At 51.2% G+C, this 11,061-nt stretch overlaps 4 protein-coding genes across 4 annotated transcripts; 2 read left to right on the top strand and 2 right to left on the bottom strand.

Annotated features, from left to right (window-relative positions):
* Window positions 1-567: 567 nt before the first annotated feature.
* On the top strand, window positions 568-1,670 carry N7459_002620 (uncharacterized protein; the record flags this gene model as incomplete). The annotated part of the gene is made up of 2 exons (XM_056941805.1): window positions 568-919; window positions 1,003-1,670. 2 exons carry the CDS (start codon window positions 568-570, stop codon window positions 1,668-1,670), a joined length of 1,020 nt encoding a protein of 339 aa, XP_056801688.1.
* Window positions 1,671-2,105: 435 nt separating this feature from the next.
* On the bottom strand, window positions 2,106-3,723 carry N7459_002619 (uncharacterized protein; the record flags this gene model as incomplete). Its single annotated transcript, XM_056941804.1, has 2 exons — window positions 2,106-3,233; window positions 3,283-3,723. The coding sequence occupies 2 exons, from the start codon at window positions 3,721-3,723 to the stop codon at window positions 2,106-2,108; spliced, it is 1,569 nt and encodes a 522-aa protein (XP_056801687.1).
* Window positions 3,724-4,553: 830 nt separating this feature from the next.
* Window positions 4,554-5,497, top strand: N7459_002618 (pyrroline-5-carboxylate reductase; the record flags this gene model as incomplete). The annotated part of the gene is made up of 2 exons (XM_056941803.1): window positions 4,554-4,593; window positions 4,650-5,497. The coding sequence occupies 2 exons, from the start codon at window positions 4,554-4,556 to the stop codon at window positions 5,495-5,497; spliced, it is 888 nt and encodes a 295-aa protein (XP_056801686.1).
* A 483-nt stretch (window positions 5,498-5,980) lies between these two features.
* N7459_002617 (S8 family peptidase) lies at window positions 5,981-7,582 on the bottom strand (the record flags this gene model as incomplete). Its single annotated transcript, XM_056941802.1, has 3 exons — window positions 5,981-6,219; window positions 6,286-6,904; window positions 7,106-7,582. The coding sequence occupies 3 exons, from the start codon at window positions 7,580-7,582 to the stop codon at window positions 5,981-5,983; spliced, it is 1,335 nt and encodes a 444-aa protein (XP_056801685.1).
* Window positions 7,583-11,061: the final 3,479 nt, after the last annotated feature.

Below are 11,061 nucleotides of genomic sequence, written 5' to 3'. Positions count from 1 at the left end.
GTTGGGAAATTGGGGAAAGATTTTGCACTATGGCGGCACTGGTCGGTGAGAATTCCCCCTGATTGGCCATGCGGAATCCATTTCTTTCTTGTCGTTTACACTAATCGTCTTTCTAATGCAATCCTCATATTCTTTTTCACCGCACCCCGTCGATCAAATTGGACATTGACACTAAGTCGCGATGCCGTCGTTCAGATTTGACTACAAAGCCCAGTCTCTCGTTGAGTGACTTACGGGATGTTGTTCAGATATGCGAGGGTGGCCAATTGGGAAGAAAGCTCGGCTTCTGCTAGCACCATGATTCTAACCAGTTTTGACGAATACTCGTCAATCCCAGCAACTGTTGGTTTGCATGAATCAAATATGTGAATTTCCCCTTCTTGTTGATTAGAATCCCACTGCTATTACCCGTCGATTGCTTAATATCCGTGTCGGCGATAAGAGCTGGCTATATCCGGCGTCCGCGCGCCCCCCACTGAGGTGATTCATAAATTGCGAGCAGTGTTCTAGTAATATGCGCTCTCTGATTCTTCTTCATTGGAGATCCTCTCAGGCAGCCAAATACCAATGGTTCCGCTGTCAACGGTCCTCGCATCCAACAAGCGCATTCCCGAGGCCCTGCCTCGCGGATTAGTGGCTATCTTCGTCGGCGCCACGTCCGGCATTGGCGAATACACACTCAAATGCTTCGCTAGCAGGGCTCACAGTCCCCGGGTCTATCTCATCGGTCGTTCTCAGTCTGCTAGTGAGCGTATCATGGCGGAATGTAAGACGCTGAACCCGGATGGCACATTCCACTTTATCCAGGCCGACGTTGGCTTGATCCACAACGTGGACCACGTTTGTCAACAGATTCAAGACCAGGAAGCTACCGTGAATATTCTGTTCATGACACAGGGGTCCCTGGAAGCCAATTTCTGTATGTACCACCCGTTGCGCTGCGGTTGACTTCGCAATCCTCAACCGTGGACTCCTGCGAATCCCAGCTAATCGTCTTCTCAGCGACGTCCGAGGACCTGCAACTCGCCACTTCGCTTCATTATCACTCCCGCATGCGCTTCATGGCTAATCTGCTCCCTCTGATGGAGAAAGCCCCTGCTCTTCGCCGCGTGGTCAGCGTGTTCGCTGGTGGAATGGAAGGCGAAGTCTTCCCCGAAAACTGGCAAGCCCGGGGCCTGACGACGACCGTTCGCCGGAACCATGTCAGTGCCATGGTCACCCTGGGCTTAGAACGGATGGCCCGCCAGGCCCCGTCCGTGAGCTTCATCCACGAGTTCCCGGGCCTGGTGCAGACCCCGGCCGTGGACAATTGGCCCGGCGGTCTCGGGGTCGTCGTCAAGCTCGTGGTCTTCCTCGCGGGGAGGTGGCTGTGTGTTCCTCGTGAGGAGTGTGCAGAGCGACATGTGTTTCTGGCGACGAGTGCCCTGTATCCGCCTGCGTCTGGATCGGCCGATATTTCCGGTGTGCCTGTGACGGACGCGGCGAGTCCAATGAAAGGCACCACTGGTGCTGCGGGAGGTGGTGTGTATTCGTTGCATTATAGTGGTGAAAGTGGCAGTCCCACGTCTCAGCAGGCTTTGGCCGACTTACGTGCTTCTGGTGTCGATGATCAGCTGGCGGAGCATACTGCGGCTGGGTTCAGGCGGATTACTGGGAAAGAGTCGATGTGAAAGAGGTGTTCTTGTTTGGTAACATTGTGGCCGTGATTGGATTCCTTGTATATTTTTAACCTTGAAGGATGTAGGTAAGATATACGCTGGCTTCTGCTCGCAACATCCACCTGGGGATGAATGGCGCACTTATCATATCCAATATATATAGATATCGATGGCTGGAAAGGTGATAAGGAATCATCCGCCGCACTGTATGAAATAATAATGTCTAACCCAGGAGAACTCTGAATGGTGCCCATGGATCCATAGTAAGTCAGCGTTGATTTTGACCGGCAACGATCGATTTCTGGCAAGTGTTACCGATTAATGCAGAGTCGCCATGTTGGCCAAGAGAGAATAATGTGGGCCTTGGGCGAGGCAGTGCAGGCTCAAAATGAAGGAGCGAAGGAGGGTGATTCTGGAAAGAGATAGCCTTCAGTGAATATAGCGGGCTTAGTCTGAGCCGTCTTCGAAGGCCTGTCGAAGATTCCTATCATACTCCTCTTTATCCGCCAACTTACGACCTGCGATTTTCCCCACGTTCTTTTCAAAGAGAAAGGGCATAACCACACCAAACTCCTCCTCGTAGTCCCTGCAAAATAAGGGCTTGATGTGATTGCTGAAAATAGTGAACAAACCGGAAGGGCTTGAAAGAGCCATTGCATACCAAAATGCCCCTGTTTCCCATGTTCTGTCCATCACACCTGAGAGACACAATGGCATGGATCCATTGTGACTCTTGGTCAATGTCCTACAGCCGATCTCTTTCTCCTCAGCAGCTAGAAGTTCCACAAACTGCCGGCGAATAGCATCATACTCTGCTGGAACCAATTCATCCACCCCCTTGTCTGTAAGCCAGGATGGAGGCCTGATCATCTCAATTGGCCGAGTGCAGGCCCATTCCAGATCCACAAGACATGTTATATGCCATTCCGAGTCCACAAAAATGTTGCTCTGGTGAAGATCTGTGAACGTAAATACAAACGGGCCTCTGCGGAAATTCCGAGTGAAGATCGACTGGAAAATCGTTCGCATCGCAGTCAATACGGATAGTTGGTAAGCGCAGTCTCCAAGGTTATTCACAGCATTAGGTTGATACCGAAAACGGTTGTCATGCATGCCCAGTATATCCACCACGTAGGCATCAACGGTCGAATAGGTATAGTCACGAGGAATATCAGTTGAGATTTTCTCATTCTCCAACTGTTGGATCTCAATCGAAAGTGGCCGGTTTGCCAGATGCAAAAACCCGTCATCGTTGATGATAAATGACCCAATCCTCGGTAAGGGAATTCGACAAAGACTCAAAAAGATCCGGGATAGATCGCGTAAGAGGGTTGTCCGCAGCTTAATATCATATTGTCCTTCTTTCCATGTGTTGGAAAGGATTGCTCCTTGTGTGCTCTCAATGAATTCCACCAAAATATAGCCAGCACCAACCACTCTATCATTGGAAACCTGACTTGCATTCTGATAGGGGCAATAATTTGAAGGAACTGGTTTCCCCAGCCACGATAAAAATTGACGGCGTATAAGCTGGAAGAAGCGAGGGAAGAAGGGCAAATATTCTATTCGAGTGTACTAGAGTTAGTTAGTAGGATGCCACAGACGCCAGGTATATATGATTTACACTTTCACCAGAGGACAAAGCAAAGCCATATAACTGTGGGATTGGCACTCCTACACAATTCTCTTGGAGCCATGCATAGGTTCCTGCTTCACATCGAATCTTCTCATCGCCGTTTCCGGGCCTGTACGCCTCACCGACACGGTATGGCAATGGAAATCGAAGAAGAACCCGCTTTCCGTTCCAGGTGTCAATGGCTATCGGAACACAGACATTGAAGCTACCATGGAGCCAATCATCAATGCCGGTAACATGACATACAGTGGGGGATAGGTTGAGGTGGTGGGCAACAACCTGCTCCATCCAGCCACGTTTGTCAAGGAGGTGAGCAAAGAAACGGCTTTGTTCAGCATGATACCCAAGCTGATGAAGAATATTGAACTCCTCATCCTTAATATCAGAGTATGTGACCTCCCTCCGAAGCAGGCACCGTTTTTTGGGCATGTTGGTTGAAGCGTTGAGTTGATTGTTGATTCCATTAATCAGGGGGCTACGCTGTGGAGTCACAACGGACGGACCACGTGAGAATGTCACTGACTTTCACCCGATTTGGAAATTTATTCAACTTTCGAATCAGTTTGAGCTGACAGCACGTGGCTAGCAAGCTTAAATTAAGCATGACCCAGGCGGGTGGATCCAAAGGGTCAGGTTCCAAGATTTTATGGCAGTCGATGCTTGCCGAATATTTTTCGACGTGCCTTTACTGATTGTGATCTACATCCCGATGGCCGAGGATGTGCGTTGCAGTACGCTTCTTCTTCCCGGCGTGGGGCTCGACGGTTATTATTTCATATAAATATTAAGATTGCTTCATGGGAAAGTCCATCTCCTTTGTTGAATCAATGACCACTCCATTTATAGTGCGGGTCTACATGGCAGATTGTAGATTAGCATACCCAATCTCTGAATCCACAGTTGGCTATTTCTGCTCTCAGCGCAATGCGGGGCGCCGAAAATCGGACCCGCAGACCGATGCAGATCTCCAAGGAATCTCCGGCATTAGAAACGAAATAGAAAGATTTCTTGACAAAAGTGATTTGTATGGTTCAGACGTTTAGTCTCCAGGTATTAAATTCACTTACAGCACCGCCCATTAGAAGGTTTCAACCAAGTGTAGCCCAACTCGCCTCGGTTGCATCAACCGAGAGCCAACCGTCGGGTGCTCGTCCCGAAGCTGTAAAGACCTGGCCGTGGAGCTTGACAGGAAACTCTCCCTGCTCACTCCCATCGACTCAATCTTGACGGGGAGAAATCAATCCACAATATCCTGCGCCATGGCATCCTTCGAACGCACGGTCGCATTTATCGGATGTGGTAGATCTCCCCTAGATCCCGCGAATGCGAAACAGCATGACTCACACTTAGCGCAGGTAACATGGGAGGCGCAATCCTCCACGGCGTGCTGGACGCGGCCTTTTCCCTCGACGCTGGCTCGTCGCAGCCGCGACCAATCTCCAAGTTCATCGCCTGCACGAAAACCGCGCCTTCTGCAAAGCGCCTCCAAGCATCTCTCCCGGCCAAGTACCACCCGCACGTCCAAGTCGTTTCCTCGCAGATTGTGGAGAGCATGCGCGAGGCTGATGTCGTGGTCCTCGGGTTCAAGCCATTCATGGCAGACGACGTGTTAAGCACGGCGGGCGTGCGCGAGGCACTGGCCGGCAAGCTGGTGATCAGTCTGCTGGCGGGACAGACACCGCAGAACCTGGCGCGCATTGTGCGCGAAAGCGCGCCAGGCTCGTTTGTCGATCCCGTTGTCGTCAAGGCGATCCCAAATATGGGGGCGCAGTTTCGCGAGTCAATGACGATCATCGAGACGCCGGAAGACGCGATCCCAGCGGCGATGACGGAGGTGGTCGAGTGGATGTTTATGCAGGTCGGCGCTATCAAGTACTTGCCCCAGAGCCAGATGGATTTGGGATCGGTGCTGGTCGGGGCCGCGTTGGCGGCCATGACGGTCCCGATCGAGGGGCTGTTGGATGGGTGTGTGGCGGAGGGTCTGAGGCGGCCAGATGCGATGGAGATGCTTCTTCATGGCATCCGGGGACTATCGGCGGCTTTGGAAGCGGGCATTCATCCGGCGGTTCTGCGGGAGAGCATCTCCTCGCCGCGTGGATGCACCATCCAGGCGCTTTTGACGTTGGAGAAGGCGGGCAGCAGGTCGGACTTTGCTGAGGCCATTATCAATGGCACGCAGCATTTGAAGAAGGCGGATAAATAGAAGTCATGGATTACTGGGCAATATAGACAACTCACTATGGGTATTAGACAGCGTCAGCTTGGCTGGCGTAGGATGCGGAATGACTTGCGCATCATCGCTGCAAAGAGAGTTCATGGGGATCTCCATGTCGAAAATGCCAGGGTCCGTCTTGGAGACTTCATTCATAATCAGATCGAAGGCACGTTTCGATAGCTCTGGTTGGCTAGTTGGTGCCGACTCCGCGAATGTCTATTCTTCTAGAATTGGCATCCCAGCACGCTGATTTCCGGTGGATCGCGTCATCAGCAACCATCATTCATGTTTCCGATCCTCGCCAAGTGGTCTACTCTCTACTCTTCAGTTTTCAACTTCGCACTCAAAGACCGGCTCGAGTGAAACTAGCATGAGACAATAGAAGGTGCAGGGAGGTTGCTTGTCTTCTCAAGCTACGGCGGTCGAGCTGAAACTTGCTGGAACCGCTTGGGCTTGGCTAGCTCGGTGCTTTCAGCACTCCAGTTCCTGTCCTTCTATCGGCGCGTTGTTGTCGTCATTCTTAAAGGCCTCGACTAGGTCATCCGAGACACCATTCCATAAAACCTTGTAACCACTCGGACGAGTCCAATACGCTAGGTTTTCGATCCAATACTTGATACCGAACGTCAAATCCGCGCCCGTCCTGTCTTTCAAGTCTTCAGGCATATCGGACAGCAGCGTGGCCACGTACGAGGCTGGAATTGGCGCAGCTACGATTCGGACACGACAATTAGCTATGCTCGTTGCTCATGCTGCGCTCGAGTTGGAAAACTCACCGATTGAGGTCCCGCTTATGCGGACTCTATTGCCATTCCGATCGAGACATTTATCATTGACGCCTTGCGCATAGATGCTGACCAGGTCGCCCCGCGCCGAAAATGGGGCCAGATTGCCTTGGAAGTCGACAGCTCCCACATTGATCACCGGGAGGCCATCTCCTGCAAAGGCCCCCGGGGCCGTGTCGACGTTGGTGCGCAGCTTCCCTGTCACTTTGCTCTTCTCCAGGGCCTCATTGCCCGCAGAATTGATGAATGGCACTCCCATGTCATCCAGAGTATTGACATGGTCGACCATCGTCGAAATCTGGTAGCTCAGATAGGCTAGGGGGAGTTCCTCCGTCGAAACCGAATTCGAGATCACGGCAATCCCTTCACGCTTTCCCTTGATGCTTTGGATCATCTTGTCGTATGCAGCTACCATTTCGCTCGCACTCCGTTCCGCCATTTTGATAGGGACCACATAGGCCTTTTTGGCACCGCCGAAATACTCCCCTCCGGCTTTGGTGGCCAGGCAAGTACCATGTGAATCTTCGTCATCGTCGGTGTCTTTGGCTTTTCCCTGTTTCTCTGCTTCGGGTGTGAGGATGGCCTCCAAGAACCTGTCTTGCGGCATTTCCTGTCGACAGATTAGGCTTCCTTCCACGTCCTAAGAAATGATCTTCCACGACTAACATTCACAAGGGCTTTGGGCCCCGGGGCTAAAGCAGATACCCCCTCACTAGGTATTTTCGGACGAGCAACGCCCTATATCGTGCGTCAAGGTCAGTACCGATCCGAGCAAGAGACCGTTCTCATGAAAGGGTGAGGTTTAACGTACCAGGTCTGCCATATAGATATAGATGCCTTCTCCCGCCTTGGACTCGTAGATATAGTCCGGATAGTCGGCGAGGTTCGTCCTGCCCTCCGGGATACTGATTTGTCGCAGATCCTCTACCGCATTCTGCTGGCGTGAATAAGCCGTCTGTTCTCGTTTCATCTTGGCGTGCCGTTTCGCACTTCGCAGATTGGGATGCATCTTCGAGCGAAGGTATGCCGGCTGACGGTCGATGGCCCGGTGGTGTTTGGCGCCGATGTGCTCCTCCACCACCTGAATGCCGTCGTGGGCCTCTACTTCCTTCACCTGGGAGTCATCGAGTTTGGCAACCCACCACAAGAACTTGTTTTTGCTCTGACTCGTGTATGAACGGATCCGATCCGTGTGTGTAATGTTTTTCAGGTAGGACTCGATCTCGGCTCTGGTATCGCTGTCGGCCCCATCTTGGGGGACTATCACGTACTCAGCCGTCTGTGCCATGGCGAGGCATGCCGAGAAAACACTCAAAAGAAGAGTCCAGCACAGATCCAACCGCATTGTAGACTCGCTGCGAGCAGAAGCAGTCTGGGGTGGATCTGAAGATGCTGGTTGATCGGGTCATTCCAGAGGGTACCGAACTCCGCGACGGAGCAATCTCTCTAAATAACCCTGGATGGTTTCGGGAATTGGGGCCGAGTGGACTTTTGACAGCGGCCTCCTCTCTTTCACAGGGGTCAGGGCTTGGATTGGTCCATGTGATTGAAGCTGGACTACGAAGAGAGACGGTGCAGTAAGATGGACCCATGGTGGATAATGAATTCTGCCCCAAGCAACACATAGAAGGCCGCTAGCGTTTCTCTGAGGGCCTTTCGGGGGCCGGCCCGGGTTTTGCATCCATCCTGGAGGAACATAAGCACCAGACTAAGACGTCTTATCGTGCAGAAGGACCCCGTGGTGCCTGGTCTTGTTCCCCGTGACGTGATACATGGGGCAACCAGACCTTACTCTTATAGGCAGATATCTGTATTATCGCCCTCCTAGTTTCATTTCTACAAACTGTGCTCCACGCGGTGTATCGAGTTCATCCTGAGCCCGGAGAGGTTGCAAAAGTCATCTCAATCAGGCTAGGTCACACCATTACATTCTCTAGGCAGACCTGGGAATTACGTTCTTCCTGTCATCTATAGTTCATATAAACGGCGGTGGACCAAGCCCTACTCTGGAAGATACGGGAAGTGGACCGATGACATGTTTATGCACGGGGACAAATCGGAAAGGGGATTTGGGTTTAAAAAGGGGGGGATATTATTCGTCTGATCATTTTCAATGACTCGGCGAACTCACTACCACAGGTATGGGCTCGATCCTGCGTCTTATACAATACCTCCACTAAAGGGGTTTGACTTACTCCTTCGGCCCCCGGGGCTGGCCTTGTTCTTGGCCTCGAAGTCAATGCGTATATAGGGCAGATAAGAACCATTGGTTCACCGCATCCTAGCCTGCGGCATAATTAGCACTGCCCCCGATGCCAATATCACGAGTTCACACATGGTCGATTTCTGAGTGGGAGGATTATGAGTATGAGTATGAGGAGCAGCTGCTCCAGCAAGAACCAGGTAACTGCGATTTTGGATTTGTCCTTTTCCCTCGGTGTTCGGATGTTGAGACGCTAGCGCTTAGGGGGGGGGGGGGAATCCTTCTTTCCCCGGTGATCATACGTAGTGGTATGTAACTATTTCGGGGCGCATGAACCGCATCAGTTGCCCGTCCCAATGCTGCGAGAAAGTGTATCCCGGACTTTAAGATTCCTTCAGCAGATCAGAAACCAGCGGAACTTACTCGACGTGCTCATCGACAAAAAATAGTCACGGCAGCGGAAGCTATTTATCACCCGACCAGTTCCTCGCAATCAATGATCTAGCGACTTGGTCTGTTGCGACCCTAGTACTCAGTGCAGGTCAACCCCGGTCGTTCGCCGCTGCGGTCGTCATAGCCAAAGTTTCCTGACTCGAAGGCACGATTGGATTTTGTTTAATCAGGCGACAGTGATGTATGTCGGTTAACGCGAAGACATCCAACACCATCCTGAGTATTTAGAATAGGGTGTGAACGGAATCAATCCAGGGGCTACTGTAATATGTGATCATCTGCGAGATAACCCCCACCCACCCTGAATACTAATGGCGTGAAATGAGGCCCGCGAAGCCGCTCTGATTGGGCCATTCCTCAGAGATTGATGATCATGGGCAGTCTTGTTATATTGTTACAATCCGCCTTTGCCGAGAGTTCGGTGTGGAGTGATCCCCGGAGCCTATTCTCGGGCTCTTCGAGTTATCGTGGACGCCTCATCGGGTAGCCAAGGCAGTATACCATGGACCAAATGCCGAGGGAATCATAATGAAGATGTAAGCCACCGAAGTCGCTGTGAGAGTATTTTCATCGGAGACCAGCGACTCGCCTCCTGAGTCGGTGTATGTCTGCCTCGGGCATCCACAACGGGGCGCTGAAACTGTTCAGGTTGGAGGGTAAAAGATGCATAATCAGAAAATAACAAACCCAATTAGAAAGCTGACAGCAAAGAGCAAAATCGTAAGGCAATAATCCCTAACAGCTGTAGTGACGGTACTTCTCTTAGCAGCTAGTCATTTGCGTTTTACGTGCTCGAGGCAAGTCGCAAAATGCCTTGGCGCCCTTGTAGTTTTGCCCCAGACCTGTTCTAAATATATCAACATACTGCCTACCGGTTCTAAGAAATGTCTGTTTCAGACATCGACTCCCCTATAGAGTTCTTCTTATCTTCATCGCGCTCTGCAGACAAATCCTAGTGGATCAACCAAGAGCGTCTCTACTAGAGTCGTCTTTAGGGCTCCACTAACCAAGGCACTGCCGGAGGAATTCCCCACCCCCACGGTGGATGCCCAAGTCGTGCTCAGCCTGATTGCAAGAGGATCGTCGGAAAGAATGGTCTCCGTGACGAATCAATTTTTCCACGGATTCTGGGGAAAGGCCAGTACCTAGATTGCCATCTCTCAAAGTCGCTTCTCTTGCGATAGAGCTCGGGCGAGGTTTCGAGCCGGATTCTCCATGCCGTCCGTAATGATGGTTATTATCTTCTGGTTTTTCAAGCTAATAAAAGTACGTAGCAACTTCACGCCTAAGGCCGGCTAAGCGGAAATACACAGCGATTTGCCTCAGGAGCCCTTGGACCCTTGGTTTAGATGCATACATCCTGTAGATGAACAGGAATGCTGACCGCAAATCCCTGAGTGGTAAGAGCACTCCGTTTGTGTAGTGTAGATAGTCCTTTGCTCCTCTATTTCTCTACCCAGTGTGCCTCGGTTCTTCGGCGTATTCAGTCTGATCTTGCACTCGATCAGCTCCTACATACGCCATCAGATATATCTTCCAGGAAATGGGAATATACCGAGTGAACTAAAGTGAATTAAATTGGGCCGGGAATCTAGCCAAGCCAGTAATAACTAAGTAATTATCTGGATCTTCTCTGTCAAGAGATAGTCCACGCTTCCTCTATACTGCCTTCAGCCTAAAGACTCAATTTTGTGACTTTTGTATACAGACGGAATTAGTAAGTCACGAAGAGGGCCATGCCGAGCATAACCGTGATATACCACCCAGCAGGATCAAGCGATGTACCATGCTAGCTGCGGTGGATGCCGAAGCGAACACAAATGACAGTTCAACTGACGAGGCATAGTTCGCCGACTTCGAGCTATCGACCGTTCCATTTCAGCAGTACTTCTCAAAGCACTGGCTGAAAATCTCCGGTAGCCGTACCAGTTCGGTCCAATGAAACACTGAGGACAGCACAACCCATACAAGTGAAACACTTGGAATCCAGAGTACCATGGGCTCGAGTAGCAACGTCGAAGCCAACTTCGACTATTCATGTTTGTGTGGGTCACGTTGGGCTCTGTATAGGAAATATTCGCCATGAATATAATGGATAGTTGGGCAAGCAC

This window comes from Penicillium hispanicum, assembly GCF_028827665.1.
Source record: "Penicillium hispanicum strain IBT 35686 chromosome Unknown utg000003l_segment0_segment0, whole genome shotgun sequence".
NCBI lineage: Eukaryota > Fungi > Ascomycota > Eurotiomycetes > Eurotiales > Aspergillaceae > Penicillium > Penicillium hispanicum.
This window is presented reverse-complemented; position numbering and strand designations above follow the sequence as displayed.